This window comes from Onychostruthus taczanowskii, unplaced genomic scaffold (genome assembly GCF_017590055.1).
Source record: "Onychostruthus taczanowskii isolate IOZ18803 unplaced genomic scaffold, ASM1759005v1 scaffold40, whole genome shotgun sequence".
NCBI lineage: Eukaryota > Metazoa > Chordata > Aves > Passeriformes > Passeridae > Onychostruthus > Onychostruthus taczanowskii.
The window spans coordinates 5,395,180-5,411,313 of NW_024501460.1; the positions used below are offsets into that span (position 1 = coordinate 5,395,180).

At 38.7% G+C, this 16,134-nt stretch overlaps 1 protein-coding gene across 1 annotated transcript in view; it reads right to left on the reverse strand.

Annotated features, from left to right (window-relative positions):
• Positions 1-4,383: 4,383 nt before the first annotated feature.
• The window catches only part of CDYL (chromodomain Y like), a 105,988-nt gene continuing 94,237 nt past the window's right edge, over positions 4,384-16,134 (reverse strand). The window contains exons 3-7 of the mRNA XM_041413288.1: positions 15,489-15,745; positions 14,713-14,885; positions 11,201-11,411; positions 7,469-7,612; positions 4,384-6,437 (exon numbers count right to left, since the gene is read on the reverse strand). Coding sequence (XP_041269222.1) covers positions 6,279-6,437; positions 7,469-7,612; positions 11,201-11,411; positions 14,713-14,885; positions 15,489-15,745 — 944 coding nt within the window. The 3' untranslated portion in view covers positions 4,384-6,278. The remainder of the gene's footprint in view (positions 6,438-7,468; positions 7,613-11,200; positions 11,412-14,712; positions 14,886-15,488; positions 15,746-16,134) is intronic.

Sequence of the window (16,134 nt, forward strand, 5' to 3'; positions counted from 1 at the left end):
GATAACATTTTGTCATTTTTACTTTACATCACATAGAGCAAGCATGAATTTTGTAGAAGTGTTGTTTCAGTTATTCCTGGCATAGCAGGTGGTTTTAGATTTGTTTTGGTTTTTTTAGTAATATTATTTGGTTAAAGATCCCAGCCCACCTTGGCAAGCTCAGTGAAATTCAAGAACTTTGTATTTGTAAGGAGAAGCATCTTATTTCACAAAAGATGCTGCTGTCAGCAGCCAGTTTACTGACTTTGGGGTGGCCTCAGTGAGTGCCTTTTCCTACTGAAACAAATCATACAGTTTTGTCTGGCAGTCAGAATATTTTGCTGGAGAGGGTTATGAGTCTTGGAAAGCAGCATCTAGGAAATACTGGTTTATTAGAACATTATGAGTTGACTTCTCACCCTGCAGAGTTGCACAGTTGCTGCTCTATAGTGAGTGTTTAGTTGGTTATACCCAGACCATGTGGTACAGACGAGTTACAGTGGCTCCAAAGGCTCACACTACCCACTTCTTGGGTAATCCATGTAGTTCTGCGTCAGCATGCCTGCCATGGCTGGGTTCACCTTCATTGATTGAGGCAGAATCTGGAACAAAATGCAAAATTTCAAGGAGTTGCTGAGGCTAAAGCAGTGTTTCAAGTGTAAGGCATGGATTTATTTTGGTTAAGTATTGCAATCCTTTTATCCTAGAGGAAATAAACTTCTTTTTCTTTGCATTAATAACTTTTCTTTATGTTTTTCAAGGCAGGGTAAAAGATGACCCCTGTTTTAGCGAAATGAGTTGAGCTCACTCCTGTGAATCAAGCTGTACTTATGTGTGCTTTGGGTCATTTGGTATCATCCAGCAGAAGTTGGGTTCTCAAGGACTAAAGCCTGCAGTGATCCAGAGCTTGGTGACCCTGCAGTCCAAGCCGGAGAGGAAGTGTGTGATCCTGACTGGAGAGTTGAAAATGAATGCAAGTTGGCATTTGTTTCTTCCTGCAGCATGGCAGAAGCCGGAAGGAACCTCTGGCCAAGGGTCTCACCCACCTCGCTCAAGCTGGACCACCAAGAGCCGTGTCCCCTGGACCATGCTCAGAAGTTTGAGTACCTCCAACACGGGAGATGCCACAGCCTCTCTAGGCGACCTGTGCCAGTGCTGAAATCAGCCTGGCACAAAGGCAGTGTTCCCTGCTGGTCAGAGGGAGCCTCCTGTGCTTCAGTGTGTGCCCATTGCTCCAGTGCTGTCACCGGGCACCACTGGAAAGAGCCTGGCTCCATCCTCTTTGCACGGAGCCTTCCCTTCTGTGTTGTCCTTCCAGGAGATATCAGGGTGGTTGAAGTCCCCTAGGAGGACCAGGGCCTGAGACTCAAAATCTGAGTTCAGACACAGGTACTGATAATGTCCTCCAGACTGTGTGGAACAGGTATACATCCACCTGGTGTTCTTGCCAACTGCAGCTCTTCCAGAACTGAGCACAGTAAGAATGAGGACTTCAGGGAGAATAGCTGCCACTCCTCTACTTCTTCTGTAGCTCCTTTTGCTTCCTATATGCTGTTTTTTCCTGTGGTTTCTAATTCTGCTTATTTGTTGTATTTTGCCTGTGCAGGAGGGATGAGGAGGACCAGAATTTTATCACCGTCTTCTCATTTTGCTCTCATCACACTTTGGTATCTTTGCCCATTAAACCGCTTTTCATCCTGTGAGTACCTCAAGAGATAATTATATTTGGGATTTGTTTGTTAGGAAGCTTGGTGCATGACTTCAGTCATTTCCCCCCTTAGTGAGGAAAGAAAATGCAGAGGGCTGTGAAGGATTTTCTAGAAAAATTTGAGGGGCAGTACAAGGCAGGACCATGGTGTACTATACAGATGCTCTCCTTCCAGATACTTCTTTCCATGGAAAGGCAAATCCACCAGTGTCCCATCTCTCTGAGCTCTTGAGCTGCATGACTGAAGGCTGCCAGCTCCAACTCTATTGCAAGCTCTGTAGGAGTCTGTGTTGACAGCTAGAGGCAGTTCCTTAGGCTGGAAAATCATGTGGCAAACTGTAATTGAGTTAAGGCATTTCCTCCCTCCTACTTTCCTCATACTCTCAGTAGTACACTTGTCCTGTCCCAGATGAATGTTAAAGTGCCTCAACTTCCAGAAACAAACCCAGGCAGAGCACTGGCTCCATGTATTGAAGTAAGTCTTACCTGTCTACTTGGCCAGAAATGCTTTGTTTGCTGCCTCATTTCCTGACTGGTTAAAGTCCTGTTTTATCTACTATTTGGGTAAAGTTCCTATTCTTTCCAAGCACCCCTGACTTTTGGAAATGAATCCCACCTAAACAGATAATTAAATTCACCTGAACATTTTTTCCATAATAATAATGGTGCAGCTTCTGAATTACAGGGAAGTGTCTCTCAGCAATGCTGTCAATCGAGTAGAGGAGTTGCTCAGAGGAACTGTTTCAAATCCCAGATTTGTGCAAATTAGGGAGTGTGAACAAGAAAAAAATCTACAGGCAGGTTTAGATCTGCAGATTACCCCAAAATGTTGTATGTTACCTTACCCAGAGCTAAGACCTTGCTCTGAAGGCATGCATCAGGAGAAGGTGGGATTAAGTGCACACAGGTGGCTTTCAAACAGCTCCAAGTACCTTCAGCCCATGGGTCTCTCCTATTTGCTCATCAGGAGAAAAGTTCTCTTATTTACTTCCAAAAATAAATTTGAATATGATAGAAGTTCCGTGGGTAGAATGGTTTGTGCAGTCCAGTGGCCAATGCTTGTCAGTTTGCTGTTTTGGCCACTGCCTGGGCTGTTGCCTATTTCAGAAAGAGAACTCAAACTCCTACACTGCATTATCAAGGCCCCTGTACAACTGTTAAATTTCAGCACCAACACAGCCAGTTGCCTCACAGATTGTCTCTATGTTCCGTAACTAATTAAGCAAATTGTGTAGTAGTGATTACAATCAGGATATTGGATAGTCTTGACAGGAGATGGAGGGGTCAGGAATGAGCAAGACTATAAAACTAGCTGAAATTTATATTCTAGTACCATTATTCCTAATTCTGCTAGCCCTTGACTAGACACTGGCACCCAAACAGGAGATTTGCCTTCATGCCTGAAGATGGAAAAGCAGGAAACTTTCTGTTAAAAAAAACAACAAAAAAAAAAAAGCAGCTCTATGGATGTCCTCTTGGCAGTCATTTAGAAAGCTACTGTTTCTAAATTTTTGCATTACATGTGGGTTTAACAATTTGTGCTGCTCCAAACTCCTCCAAATTCACACTAGAATTAATACAGAAGACCCATTTTGAAGTATCACTACACCTGGGAGGCTCTGACCCCAAATTTGGAACTGTAGAAGAAATGCTGGTTGCAGAGTTTGCACCTACCTGGGAGAACATCTATAACTATGGTTGGATTCAGTCATCAAAGCCTAAATCTGATGCTTCAGGTTAGGTAATCTATGCAGTACTGCAAATTTATGTAAAATAGTACAAGCAGCAGCAAAGAATCAGGCTCAACAAAGACCTGTCTCTTCTGTGAAGAAAAGCCTTGAAAACACTCTTTAAGAAGATGTCTTTAGTCAGTTTTTATGATCTCTCAGGTTTTCTTGTTATTAGAGGTCATTTATGTTCCTGTCTTTGTTCTATTATGGCTTTGCAGAGACTGAACTAGACTTGACTGTAACCTTCACACACACCAAAAGATACTGAAAAGAATGGGACAGTATTTTCCTGAAGAAGCATTATTCCTGTAGTCCAGTGTACGGCAGAAGGTGTGTACTATTTATGCAGGAGAACATAACAGTGGCAAGTGTGTTACTGACAGTGCATAGGAAGTGGCCTGAATGACTGTTCCCAGTCAGGCAGGAATTTTAACAGTCATTTAATTATTCACATTTTATCATGCAAACTGTAGGCAGCATAACAGCCTGACTGATGGCAACATAAAAATATGAATTAAGTAGAATTATTTTTTCAGGTGAACCGCTTGTACCTTCAACTGATTTAATTCTAAATGTCTTCACTGTAACAGGTCTTTCACGTTTAAAGAAAGCATAAATAGTCCCCCCAGCTGATACACATATATATGAACACTATGGCCCCAGAGGTGCTAGAAAAGCGATCCTTACACAAATGTGAGTTGAACTCCAAAAGGTTTAACATTACAGAACTCGTAGGTAAAGGTAACTTTTATTCTCCTTTTCACTAAAATTAAATTCAATGAAGGAATGCTAACTTAACCCCCACTATTGTAAGGAAAACAGTCTTTTTTAAGAGATTGCAAAAAAACCCCCATTTACTAAACATTAGTTTGAACTCTAACAAAATAACTAAGAGCAGAATGACTCCCTATCTCTTCTTTCCCCATCTTTCCTCTGTTAGAGAAAACTTACATAAAATTCACATCAATAAATTAATATTCAAGTTTTAATCTGAAGGAAATGAAGAGCTTTTTAAACAAACAAATATTAAAGCCTCTAAGTTACAAGATTTCTTTCAGCAACTTCAAAATTAGAATGGAAGTGTCTTTGAAAAAGACAACTCTGTGAGAGAACCACATTTAAAATGTGTTAAGAAATATTAGTTTTATTTAACCAGTTTTCACAGCTGAATATTTATTCTATAAAAACTTTACAGATTGTACAGTTTATATATAGTTCAAACTACTAGAACAAAGAAGTAGGTCCCACAGATGCAAAAATACTGTACCAATCCAAGGTAAAGGCAGATTTACACACTGTACAGCTCTCCACTGGGAAGGGGAGGTGGGTCAGTTCCAAGTAAAAAGTTCAAAACTGTACAAAAATAAGGTTTGATTTAATTTTCATTCTTCATAGTACATTCAATAAGATTGCAAGAACAGATACCCAAGTAATAATAGGTATCTGCAGTCAGGAATCAATAACCACTCCTGAAAGGAATGCAAAATAGGTCTATTTACACAGGGCACTCTTTTACACCATACTGCATATAGTGTATATTTCAAATAATAAAAAAGCATAGACAAAGAACATTAAACATCTAATATAAGGTAGTTTTTTTTTTTTAAGAGGGTTTTTTTTTTTTTACTTAATAGTGTGCCAAAAGAATTTTAACTTATTAAATAATATATTCTAAGTGAACCTAAAATTTATGAACATAAAATGCATTTTTGGTGTAATACATCAATTAAACCAGCAAATAGGAAAAAAGAACCAAAAAACAAAACCCAAACTGTATATAAAGTAGTATTTCCACCCAGCAACAGGAGCACTTATGTAGTTATTTAAAAAACCAAAATAAACAAACAAAAACCCCCAAACAAACAAACAAAAAACCCCAGAGAGGCTTTTTAAAAACCCACTAAAACTAACTTATAACTTAGGATATTCATACATAAGATATTCAGTGATTCACTAATACTGCAAAACAAGCTTTTTTGTGTTGTTTTTTTTTTTTTTTCTTCCTTCCCCCTTCCATTTCCCTCTGGCTCTCCCTCATTCCCTTTCCCTAAGAGACAGTGGTTTCTTCATGCTGTCTGGGTAAGAATCAGACATACTCCTGCCCCTTCCTCCCCGCTGTATACCTCCCCCCCAAAAATAAGAGAGTGTTTCCTTAGCATTAATCCTGAGCACACTCTCTTTTTGGGGATATGTGTGATTTAAGCCTAACAGGGCTTTTTTACCCCAAAGTTTTAGAATGTTCAATACTTGAGGTATTTCAACCTTCTTCTGAGACAATGCCTTTTCTCTAAGCTGACTCATTGGGCAGAGAAAGCAAGGGCTGGTTAATACCCGTTTCAATTCTGTATTCTCATGAAAACGAAAAGCATTACTCCAGACTTCCCTGCCACACAGAAAATAATGCAACACCATTCACTTTTTAATTAAATTCTCTATTTGATACAGTACTAGCCAAGGATAACAAAAACTAGAGCTTTTAAAGAGATGTTTGGTAGTGCACTCTATTGTTTTTTATCTTGTGTGTGTGTGTCTACATACACACTCTCACACATATTACATTTATATCTATATATATATATAAATATATATATATATATATGAAATACATATATAGATATATGCACACACATACACTTGTGTGTGTATACATCTGCATGTAACAATCAGGGAGAAAGGAGTTTTGTTCAAATTTAAGAGATACAGTACTTTTAAACCCCTTGACAATAAAAGGGGAGGGGGGTGTGTCCACTCCTGTTCCCAAGCTGAGCAAGGGGTTAGTTTATATAAGGGTTTTTTAAAATGGGCATATTTTGCTTGCCCTGATGTCCAAGAAATACAATTCCAGTGTCACGGGCATCTCATCAGAATTCATCAATTCTGTTCTGCAGATATTTTAACATTGAGTCCATCCCCTGTGCTGAGCCCCAGATTTTCTTCAAAACTTCACACTCCTTTTCATTTGCTTGTTCCAAGTCCACCTTCATGATGTTACGTACTAAAGCTTTGGATTCTTCAAGTACCTGGGCCAAAATTAAAAAATGGGGAATTAGGTTAGTATTTCCTGAGAACTGAGCACCCCAGGTGCTTCTATGGGCATATAACAGATTTATGTGGAGAAATGCTGGAGCTGATTATCAACTTAAGCTTATAAATTCATTAATATGACTGTAAGAAATGTTTCTCATAGTCATCTTCCTTGTAGCATCTCACAAAATTTCCTTTACCTTATGCCAGCACAATTTCAAAGTGCACAAAAGTGTGAAAATAATGAAAATCATAAAATAACTATGAAAAAATATATATGGTTTTGAAACTACATGAAAGTGCAAGTCCATAGCAGTGAAGGCTAATCATGACACTTTTATCCCAAACTGCTCTAATAACTAGCCAGATCTTGATTTCTTGAGCACTTAAAATACACTGGAAAAAAAATCTCATTTGTTTTTCCTGTTCAGAAATTGAATAACTTGCTTTTAAAATCTAAAATTTCTAATGCACAGAACAGTTAATTGTACTGCACCTTTCCTTATAAGAAAGTTAAAATTACCACTATTTGATGCTATCTTGTGCAACTGCCAGTAGCACACACGACCACTATGTGTTACTCATAAAACAAAGCCCAGCACAACATCAAAGAATGTATTTATTTCCTTGTTAATTTAAATTAGAACTCAACCTAACTCAAGATTTCTGTGTTTCTGTGCAGATATTAGGGCAACTGTTCATACTGTTGATTAGAGTAAGTTGGACTTCAGCAAGTATATTGAGATTAAATTATAAAAATCCATTGCTGGTTTATGCTCCTTATCAAATGCCACAGTACACTGTAGTTAAGAAGAATCAGACAGAAACTTTAAGACAAATCCTAAAAACCCCCAAACCAGAAAGATACATAAAAATCTGTCAAAAAGCATTGCTGTACTATAATGCAGTCCTTGTTTCATGAAAAGACTCTTCTTTTTTTCAGGACAAAAAAGATGCAGTCCAGTACTACACAGATTAATTCTTATTCATCTAATCATAAAAATACAAGAACATAAAGGAAACTTACAACTGAATTACATGTGACAAGTTCTTTAATTCGAACCATTACTTCCTGTGTGAATGTTCCTGGCCAGAACACTTGGGAGACGAGTCCTTTGGCACAAGCCTCCTGCGCCGTCAACTTCCTTCCACTGAACAACATTTCATTGGCCTGAAGGGATAAAAAGTTACTTCTGGTATGAAATGTAATGAGACAAAACTCATCAAAGGAAAAATGTTCAAAACAAATAAGAAAATGCCTGCACTTTCTGAAATAGTTTTATTACAGCTCTTCCAAGTTTTAATTAAAAAAAAGAAAAATATTGGCCTACAGCTGGCTGGTCCGTATTGTTGACCAGTACTAGGTCAGTAGTTATTGAAATGTGGACGTCTGTGATTAATGGTTAAATGTGCAAATGTCTTTAGGCATTTCCTGGCTGTGAATGTTTGCTAGCTCTGGCTTTCTTGCACTATTGCTGACTTGGTTGTCTTGTATGTGAGAATAGGTTATAATGCCTGGCAAATTTGTAAACCAGCAATGAATACAGCAGCTTGCCCTTTATAATGATGTATTTCAATTTCTGACCAAATTAGTAGAAAATAAACATTCACATTTTCTTCAAGAGTCCAATACTGAACTGACAAATCCTTTAAGAATTTGATATAGTAGTCTTATTAAAAGTCCCCAGTATTTAAAAGATCTTGCACATGGTTTAAGGTACAGAATTGAGTACTACCTTCTATGCAACAAGATACTCTCTCTAGTTGTTCTGTAAATGTCTTTGATTTGTAATTATCATACACTTTACTATTTACAATTTTCCTCATTAAAGTTTTGTCCTACAGCCACTTTAATTCCAGTTTTAGAGCAGCTTTTTATACAGTTTGCAGTGACATTTACACGGAAACAGGCAGTGGAAATTAAGAAGTCAGAGTAATAATCAGCCTCAAAAAAAATAGAAAATCAGTGTTATTGTATATAATGACTTGTTTCCACTGAAAGATATGACAAACCCATTACTGGATTCTTGAAATATAAGAAATAAGGCTGTTCTAAAACACAAACCTGACAGGTGTAACACTTCTGAGGGAAAAATATGGAGGTTTTTTAATGTTTTCTAATACTGGAACTTTTGGTAATTATTTCAGCAACTTTCAGTTAAGAATCTTAATAATTATTTATTTGCTATGCTACCATGTTCCTAGTATTGCATTTTACATATTAAGCAATTTGGAAACTCTGCAGTCTCTTATTTGCTCCTTTGTAACGAAATACAAAGTCTGGGCTCTACTGGCAGCTTACTTCCTGAGTGCCAGTCCATTAGGAATGCAAGAAAAAACCCCAGCCAGTTTCCCAGCATATTTTATTTTGATTTTACTCTCAGCACATCTCTCACAGTTACTATAGAAAGCTGTGATTCACATATATTAGTTGATAAAAACCCATATCTCTTGCACTGTGATCAAGATCTATATCTATAGTTCTACCTTCTGAGAACACAGCATCAAATATAAAAGGTTCATTTACCATTCCTTCTCATTTTCCAGTATGTATGTCAATAATAATAACCTGAAATACTAAATAAAAATGAGAGATGTATACATGGTTGTCTAAAAAAGGAATTCTTTTTCCTACACAGCTGGGGAAAAATCAGTGTTCCAAAATAATTTAAAAACCACTTAACATTTCTATGAAAGATCAAAATGTGAAGTCATTCTAATAGTTAGGACAGGCAAGCATTTAATCCAAGTGGTCAGGTCTACATATTCTTGACACGTGTCTTTGCAAGGATAAAAACAAATGCCAGAAAGCCTTTTTCCCCCTAGAACTTAGTTGCAACTGCTGAGTTCTCCTGAACGTGAAACACCGTGAGAATGGCGCAGTTATCTTATTTCTGCCAGCAGTAACACAGCATTAGCATAAAATCTCACAAGAAGTGAGCACTCCCATTGATGTTCTCACTTGACAGGTTTTGAAGGGAAATCTCTTGCTCTGGCATCTTCACTTTTGATCTATACACAACATCTGCTGGAGACCAAGTGCTAAACAAGCTTTAATCATAACCACGCCTTGTACCTGCTGTAAAAATGAACTCACTTGGTGGTTACTTTCCAAGAAATATACTACAGCAATAGAAATGAGTGTGATAAAGATGTTTCACTAAGATTCTCATTAGCAACCTTTATTTTCTACTTTGAGTAGAAAATGTCTTCTTCTATAGAGGAACTTACACTTGGACCTCACATTTCCTGGAATAAACCCATGCTTGAAAATAGGAAAAAAAATAACCCCATCCACAACAGACCTGCTCACCCACAGAAGGTGACTGACCCCACATGGAAGATATTTCCAAGGAATCTTCCAATGGAACATTTTTACATAGCTGCAGCTAACAACATTGCATTTTAAGACTGACTTACAAGAGTTAGGGGTGGTGCTACTCCTGCTGAATAGACATATTTGTAGAAAATGTTATGATGCATACAGAGGCCTTAATTCTTTGCTTTGTATCTTTTTTCCCCTGAATGCTTTGCATTTCACTCATAACATCTTCCTGCTGACTTCTCTCTTTTACAGAAAAAAACCCGTGATTCTTTATCAAAGTCTTCAGTATGGATTCTGAATGTATTTCATGAAACGTGCTGAGTAAAGTTCAGCTTCGTCCCACAGAGACATTGCTTTGCAGCAGGGAGTCAAGGATAGTACAAAAACAGTGGATTTTTTCCCCTTTTTGCACTAATCATTTTGTAATTGTTACCACTGGAAGCTTTCAATTAAAATCTTTATATTTAAAAATGAGAGCATTCACAAACACACATGAAAGAGTACACTAGGGAAGAGCTTGTGTTTTTTGTACAACTTCTAAAGAAATGAAAAGTAACAACCACAAGTCTTTAAAGGACGAGGATGTATGGAATGGATGGATGAATGGATGGATGGCCAAATAAAAAGGGAAAGGAACAATCAGTAATTTGAAACATGCTAAGATATTAAAGATACTCTTATTCAGTTTCAGTTACTTTTTCTGTTCTTTTCTAATAACTAAATCCAAATATGACACAATTAGCTACTACATCTTTTAGAACTGGTGTGTTTTAATATATATTTTTTTAAATAAATAAGTACCTACAGGGAAAAAAAATGGCTTTTATAACAAACAGCAATTTTGGAAAACAGATGTAGCCACAAGCACTTGTTTCATACTGTCCAAACTGGAATAAGACGTAGGTCTAAGTTTTCAAAGAACACAGCATGAAAAAACACTTAGCAACATGAAAATAACATAGGTAGGAGATTCTTAAATAGCTTTCTGTTAGGAGTGCATGGAAGCTGAAATAGCTATTTTGCATAGTGGCATAAGACTGCTCCTGGGTGGTGTCACAGTGCTCTGCTGTGCAGTGACACCGAGTGCCACACTGGTGCTGTGCTGAATGCAACACACCCATGGCTGGTCCCCACGAGGCAGCAGCAGGGGAGATTTGTCTTGGTATACAGGACATGACCCTTCTGACACCATCAGGGTCAAAGATGGGATTAAATCCCATGCCTTTCTGTTTTGTGCATGCAGGTGAAGAGTAAGTTGTAGGAGCATGGAGCAGAAAAGCTAAAAGGGTGGCTTCTCATGAAAGGTTTTCATGAGAGAAAGAAAAAAATTAAGAAAAAGACAACACAGTAAGGCAAAAAGTCTTGAAATCACACTGGATAAATTATCCCAACTGAATTGTGAAGATGTCAGCCCCTACCCTGCAAGCTACTTACAGAAGCCAGGCCCATTATCCGAGGGAATGTAAGGGATGAACATCCATCTGGACTTTGTCCAAAAGTAGTGTATGGTGTCTGAAACCAGGCCTTCTCGTTGGCCCAGACCACGTCACACAGAGGCAATATAGACGCTCCAAGTCCAATGGCTGGGCCATTTACTGCTACAATGATAGGCTTCTTAAACTGAATAAAAGTATTCACAAAATTCCTGAAGAGAAACAGAGACATGTGCTCACTACATATATTGAGAATGTAAAATATACCAGCCCTTGAAAACTCCATAATAATTCATCTTCCCAGTAACATCACTTTCAAACCCAACCCGATAACCTTCCACAATGAGGTGGTTATTTGGTGGATGAGGGGAGAGGTGGATAGTCTACACAGAGTTCAGAGTGAGGATTTCAGCCCCCTCTCGTAAGAGTTTCACAGGCACGCTGTTGATGTACGAGCTGGATGAGCAGACAGTGAGGTGGACTGAAAAACTGAATGGCTGGCCCAGAGGGTGGGGACCCGTGGCACAGGCCAGTGATCTAAGTGTTGCACCCCACGGGGTCAGTGATGGGTCCAGCACTGTTCAACAGCGTCGCTGATGACTGGTTGATGGGGAAGGGCTTATCCTGAGCGAGTTTGCTCAGGATACAAAACCAGGCTGATACACCAGAGGATTGTGCTGCCATCCAGAGGGACCTCGACAGCCCAGAGAAATGAGCCGACAGGAACTTCCTAAAGCTCAACAAGGGAAGCGCAAAGCACTGTGCCTGGGGAGGAACAACCCCAGGCATCAATGTATGCTGGAAGACAAGCTGGAATGCAGCTTGGCAGAAACTGAGCTAGGGTTCCTAGTAGACCAGCCAGCAGTTTGCCAGTGCTATCCTGCACTGCCTCAGGAGGAATGTTGTCTGGAGTGTGCAGGAGTTGATCCTGCCCCTCTGCTCAGCCCTAGTGTCAGTGTGGACTTCTCAGTGAAAGGGACACTCCAGATGATCTAGCAAAGGGGCATCAAGGTGACCCAGGGGCTCAGTGAGCTGGGCCTGTTCAGGCTGGAGAAGAAAAAGCTCAGGGAATGTCATCAAAGTGTAAAAGTACCTGAAAGGGGATGCAAAGAGGACAGACTCAGGCTCTTTTCAGTGATACCCATTGAGGCAGTGGGCACAAACAAACACAGGAGGTTCCCTCTCAACAGCAGGAAACACTTTCTTACTGTGAGGGTAACCTAAGGCAGCCAACAAGGACTCTCAGTCTCAGGAGATTAAAAACAAACCCAGGAAATGGCCCTGGCCAACCTGCTCTAGGTGACCTTACCTGAGCAGGTTGGACAAGATGCCCTGCAAATGTCCCATCCAACCTCAACCATTTTCTGATTCTGTAAAAGCCTACCACTGCTCCCAGCCCAACCCACCACAGTAGCTGGGGAGGTGCAGATTTAACACCCCTCTACAAGTACCAGATGATACAGCACTTTGGTACATCCATGTGTCCCACAGCTCCCAAATAAAGCTGCAGCCTTTCCACACCTCTGGGCACCACAGCTGTGGCACAGCCCTGCTTGGCCCTCACTGTATTTATGTATGGCACCAGCATAAATGTGTTTTTAAGCGACAGTAATAAGGTACAAATGAAGATGGACAAAGCATTATTGATCTTCCTTGAGGGGCTTTTCTTAACAAATAAATCTGCTCTTTAAAACTATGAACATAAATAGGAGAGCTCTATTATCCCGTATTGCACACCTGTAAACCTCTCCATCTCATCTCCCCTCTTTTGGTTGCTAATAACGCTCTGGGTACTATGCTATTAGGTGACATATGCGTATTCTCATCCCCATTGAGAACAAAAAATGACAATTCATTCCAGTACCCACAAAATATGGATGCTTCTCTGCTCTCCAACAGTAATGCCCTCCAAGAGCTTCTTAGGAAAAGAACAGTTGTGTGTATGAATACATACACAGGTAATTTTAAAGTCTTCTCCCTATCTGTGTTACATATTTTTGTATTTCTGCAAAACAGAACAATTTTACTATATTGCATTTAGCACTAAATGTAATCACACCCCTCCTTAACTCATTCTAACAAACTCAAACAGCTAAATGCAAAAAAAAAAAAAAACAACAAATCCAAACCTGGAACCATCTCATCATACAAACATCCCATTCAGAGACTTAAGATAATTTTAATCGTGTCTGAATATCCCAGAGAGGACCATGTCTAGAACATACATGAAAAATACCTTAATTGAAAGGGAAGGTGTGTGTTCATAAGTCTTTTAAGTCACCTTTGGCCATTTTATTAACAGTGAACATTAGGTGAAAATACAGGTTTCTGAAAGGGCCCAAATTAAAACAGTGATAGAAGCTCAGTGCTAAGAGCTTCTGGCTGTAGCCATGATATTATAGAAAATCCTTGCTGGGATTTTTCCTCTCCTGAGAAGCTGAGGAGCCTCAGGAGAGAAAGGTAAACAATTCTTATCTGCTGCTGTGGAATGCAACATGTGCATCTGTGATTAGTACATGTAGATTGTTTTTCATTGATGACCAATCACAGCCACTTGTGCCAAGGCTGTGAGCAGTTACAGGATTTTTGTTATTCTGTTCTGTTCGTTCTTGTTGAGCCTTCTGATCTCTCTGTTCTTTTAGTATAGTCTTAATGTAGCATTTTAATATAATATCTAACATAATAAATCAGCCTTCTGAAATGGAGTCAAGCTTCGTGTCTCCACACACGGAGAGGAATCATCAACATCTGGCCACATCTGAAGTCACTGCATAAGCAACTTTTACATGAAAGGACTGCAGAATTTCCTTTGATAAAAATAACTATAATCGTCTTTACAAACTAACTGTGTCTCCAATGAAACAGACTTTACACGTCCATGGCCTTTTTTTAGAAACATGACCATTGATAACAACAACAGATAAAGGGCTCTGAAAGAATACAGATACTCTAGAAGAATGCAAGAGACCAGGCTCTCAAAACCAGTGCTCAAATGTACTTGTTTGTATTGTTAAAATGTGTGTCCAAGATCCACACTTTTTTCCATATATTTTCTTCTCCTTGGTAATAGTTCAGATCAATTTGTTTAAATGTTAGGTTTGGTACCTGGCATTGGGATGATCACCAGTATTAATCTACTCCTCTAAAATACCCATCATTCCACTTCTCTGAATGTACTATATCAATTTACTCATTCAATACATGTCTTGCATTTTGGTGTATTAAATTTGTTTTCTGGAAACCCTATGGCTATTGAAGTATTTTAATATTGGTTTTAACTGGAGGAGTATTACAATACTCCCAGCTTTCACAGTTAAAATTTAAAATGAAAAATGCATGAAATGACAACCCAAATAGAAGAGGACAGGAAGCATGAAGAAGTGCTGCACGCTATAATGTCACAGGTGAATGTCTGAGATCTTTCTGAATAAGAGGTTTTTAAAACAAAGATAGAACAAGCCAGGCCATATGATGAACAATACCCATCAGATGACTGAAAATAGCCATACATACCTAATAGCTTCTGCCATCTTAGTGCTTTCCTTTTTTCTATCATCCGTTAAACGTCGTATAAAATAAATAAAATCAAGACCACAGCAGAAAATGCTACCAACTGCACTGAACAGCACAAGTTTACTGTCATCTGCAGCTGCTGTGTTCAGTGCACTTTGAACTTCCTTCATTACCTGGAAAATAAAAATTTCATAAGAATAATTTTAATCCATCACTGCAAAGTAGCATTTTGTTCTCTTCCCTTCCTCCCCCTATGAGACCCTTCAACATCTTTAATTTTTCCTTAGGATCTACTCAACCATCTTATTAGAAAAGTTAACTTTCTTCATTATCCAAAAAAACCAGTAGTTACTGTGTTAGAAACTTTGCATTTCAAAAATGTAATTAGACAAAGATAATTAAATCATTACGGAAAGATCTATTAGGTGTTATCTGTAACTAAAACACTCATTCAGCATTTCTGTAATTTGGACAGCAGATGGCATATGCAACCAGTACAGAAAAAAAAAGAACCTTAATTGAGGCTAAAGCTTTTTTCAAGTTGCACTTTGTAAATCACTGCACAGCTCATAAAAGACAGTAGACATCAAAATGGTCAGGTAACAAAGTTTTTAAATGAAAGAGACTTACACATAGAGTCAACTGTACATATAACATCTTGCAAGTAAGAACCTGTATCGTGTTTTGTGTACATTTGTGCCTGAATAACAAGCAGAAACAAGGCAAGGACTTCAAATTCCCTTCCCCTCCCCTCCCAAAATCAGAATTATTCTGACCTCTGGATTTAATGAATTATTTTCAGATGATTTTGTTGACAGCAAAATGTGTGTGAATCCATCTTGTTTCCTGACAACAATGTCTCTGTACCGGTACGCGCTCTCCGTTTGTCTCACGCTGAAACGTAGCCTTTTATCAAAGGGTTGATCTCTCCTGTCATCAATAAACCTTCGTTTGCTGGCTGTCACTCCTGTTACAGATGTCTGGATGTTGGTTGTACCATTGGCTGCTAATGCTTCCATAAAGGTGGGTGTACCTGGAAAGAGTTTAAACAAGGACAATTACATTTGAGTAGCTCACCCACCTCAAAATCCCTATTAGCATGAAAACATGCAACTCATATTAAGAACACACAGTAAACATGAAACTCGGTCTCCTGGAAGTGATTGAAAGAGACACTCTGCACAGAGCAAAATTGAAATGACAAAAGGATTCAAGAAATTAATTCTGCTGTTTTAAGAACATACAATTAGAAAAAGGCAAACAGACCAACTGTCATACAATTAGAAGGGAAGAAATGTGTATTTAACATTATTTTTAGAAGGGAAGAAATGTGTATTTAACATTCCTAATACCAATGCACATCAGGAGGTTAATGGTCTGCTTTCTTCCTTTCCAACATTTTAAAGTCATTTAACAGCAGCA